This window comes from Clupea harengus, chromosome 15 (genome assembly GCF_900700415.2).
Source record: "Clupea harengus chromosome 15, Ch_v2.0.2, whole genome shotgun sequence".
NCBI lineage: Eukaryota > Metazoa > Chordata > Actinopteri > Clupeiformes > Clupeidae > Clupea > Clupea harengus.
The window spans coordinates 16,699,033-16,701,532 of record NC_045166.1 but is presented as its reverse complement, the minus strand read 5'-3'; the positions used below and the strand labels follow the sequence as shown (position 1 = coordinate 16,701,532).

General features: G+C 42.1%; 1 protein-coding gene across 6 annotated transcripts in view; it reads left to right on the top strand.

The window, feature by feature from the left end:
* LOC105907267 (DNA (cytosine-5)-methyltransferase 3A) overlaps positions 1-2,500 on the top strand; it is a 57,831-nt gene that overhangs the window by 20,107 nt on the left and 35,224 nt on the right. For all 6 annotated transcript variants that reach the window (XM_031581071.2, XM_031581073.2, XM_031581072.2 and 3 more), the window contains one exon: positions 996-1,203. In XM_031581071.2, the coding sequence (XP_031436931.1) occupies positions 996-1,203 (208 nt within the window). The remainder of the gene's footprint in view (positions 1-995; positions 1,204-2,500) is intronic.

Below are 2,500 nucleotides of genomic sequence, written 5' to 3'. Positions count from 1 at the left end.
ACCCCCCACCCCCCCACCCCCCAACACCTCTATCCCCACCCCCACTGGTCCATCTGTCACAGACCCTGTCATCAACTCCAGCGGCTGATAACACACACAGTGACTTTCTGATGGAAGCCCACTCTGCCTTGTGTGTGTGTTTTTAACAAAGTGACTGGGCTCATTACAGTGGATGTGTTAGTGTGGGTGTCTCTCTGGGTTGTATGTAGGTTAGTATAGGTTAGCATAGTTTATTATATGTGTATTATATGTTATATGTATATATGTAAGTATCATATGTATAGGCTGCTATATGTATATTTAGTATTATATGTATAGGTTGGTATATGTTTAGCACATAGTATTGTATATTTATCTTGTATATTGAGTAAGGTTATTTCGGTTATTATATGTTTATATGTTTATTATGTGTAAATTATGTTCATAATACTTGTGCAGAGTGTACGTCATGGTTTGTTATGTTATAGTATGTGATGTTATCGTATGGTAGGTTTGGGCGGCGCCTTGTCATAAGAATTTCAGTGCCCAGTCTGACCCTGTGTCATTTTGTGCATCTGACAAATAAAAAAGACTTGACTTGACTTGACTCTATGTGTCAGAGAGAGAGAGAGATAGAGAGAGAGAGGGAGGAGATAATGTGTGTTTGTTTATCCCATTCTAATGGAGATTACTTTCTACCATAGCACAGATGGGTAAAGCAAGCATTAGATTTTAAAAAGCAGAAATAAGGTATAGTAAATTAAATGAGGTTGAAGGAGTCTTGTCTGTAGGCAGGTGCATTTCTAAAGAGCCTGGCTTTGTTCTACTGCTTTGCGTAAGAGTTGTGCCTCACAGGTGGTTATGCTGTCACTGTACAAATACCCTCAGTTAAAGGTTATGGCTGCACATTGTTTTATATTTATGTTCAAAGAACAACACAGCATCTAAAACAGGACCTCTGTCTCTCTCACTCTCTTTCTCTCCTCCTCTCTCCCTCTCTTCTTCCCCCCTCTCAGGTGAACAGCTGTGACTCTGTGAAGGAAGGGAAGGAGGCGGAGTTGAACGGCGAGGCAGAAAACGGGATTTCCCAGGGTGCTTTGCAGCGGCAGCGCACCCCCAGCCCAAACCCAGCCCTGCAGAACGGCGTGTCGAGCTCCCCCGAGCAGGAGAAGTCGCCCCCTCGCAAGAAACGTGGACGCCGGAAACTAGCACATCCGGAAAAACGTGAGCGAGTACACTGCTCTTCTGCCACATACAGACAAAGAAACATGACAATAGATCTCCTCACTTCAGTGACTTGCAGTTGCAGCAAGCGCGCTCTTGACTCACTGGTCTTGGTATCGACAAATCTAACCTCAGTAATGCTCAACTGAGGACATTTTGTATCTCCTTACAGTTTAAGATCACCTCACGTCAACTTGCCCCATCCTCACTTCACTTAATCTTATCCTGCCTAACCTGACCTGTTGTCATGTTACCTCAAACCTATCCTCACTTCATTTATTCTCAACTTACTTGTCTTCATATCTCTTCTTTGCATTTGGTCCTACATCAGATATCCTTAGCTCACCTAGAGTTGTCTTCTCTTTTTCCACATGTTGTCCCAAATAACCTCACCTTGTTTCTTCTCAGCTTGCCTGTCACTTCTGTTCAACTCACGTTACCTCAAATTACTTAATCTCACCTCAAGTTACTTTATCTTACCTCACTTTACCTCACCACATCCCGTCATAGGAAAATATTGGACAAGGCGGAGGCAAAGAACTCAATGACGTCATAGTGGAGTTTCTTCCACCGAGTGCAATATTTTCGTATATAACGGTTCACCTCAGTGGCCGTCCTCCCGCTTATACCCCGGTTGCCACGCATGTAGTTATGCGTATGTGTAGCCCTTCAAAAGAAGCCAACCTATTTTGTTTGTAGTACTACTTTCTTTTGTCACAGATAATGTTGGAAAGTTGGCTTAGTTGCCATTGATTCTATTGTTGCTAATCCCAAATCCTTCAGCTTGCTAGCTATTTCTGATGCTATGCTTGCTAGCTAGCCAGCTTGGTAGTTCTTCAGATAACATATTTAATCACAGAATTAATTGTGTTTACACCACTTGGCAAAATGAGAGAATAGGTTTATTTTGTTCATTCATTAGCTTGCCTTGCTACACACTCACTATAGTAGCCTCTGTTGATAGGCAGCTTTTCAATCCACTGTTATTTACTATGCTTGTTATAGTTTCAATTCAAAGTGTCCAGATCACTGATTTAGAATGACAATTACACTTTTTTACCTGATCTACTTTATAAGTGTCCCGTTACACAGAAAAATATCAGTACACCTGCCAGACAATCAGAAATGTTGCCTCAAATGACTGCACCCCCCTTCTTCTCATCTTGTATCTTCTCACATCCCCTTATCTAAAAATGTCTTCAACCTGCCTCATATCTTACCTCACCTCCTCCTACCTCACCTCACCTCACCATATATAACCCACCTAGCACATTAACAATGCTGTTTCTACCCCTGT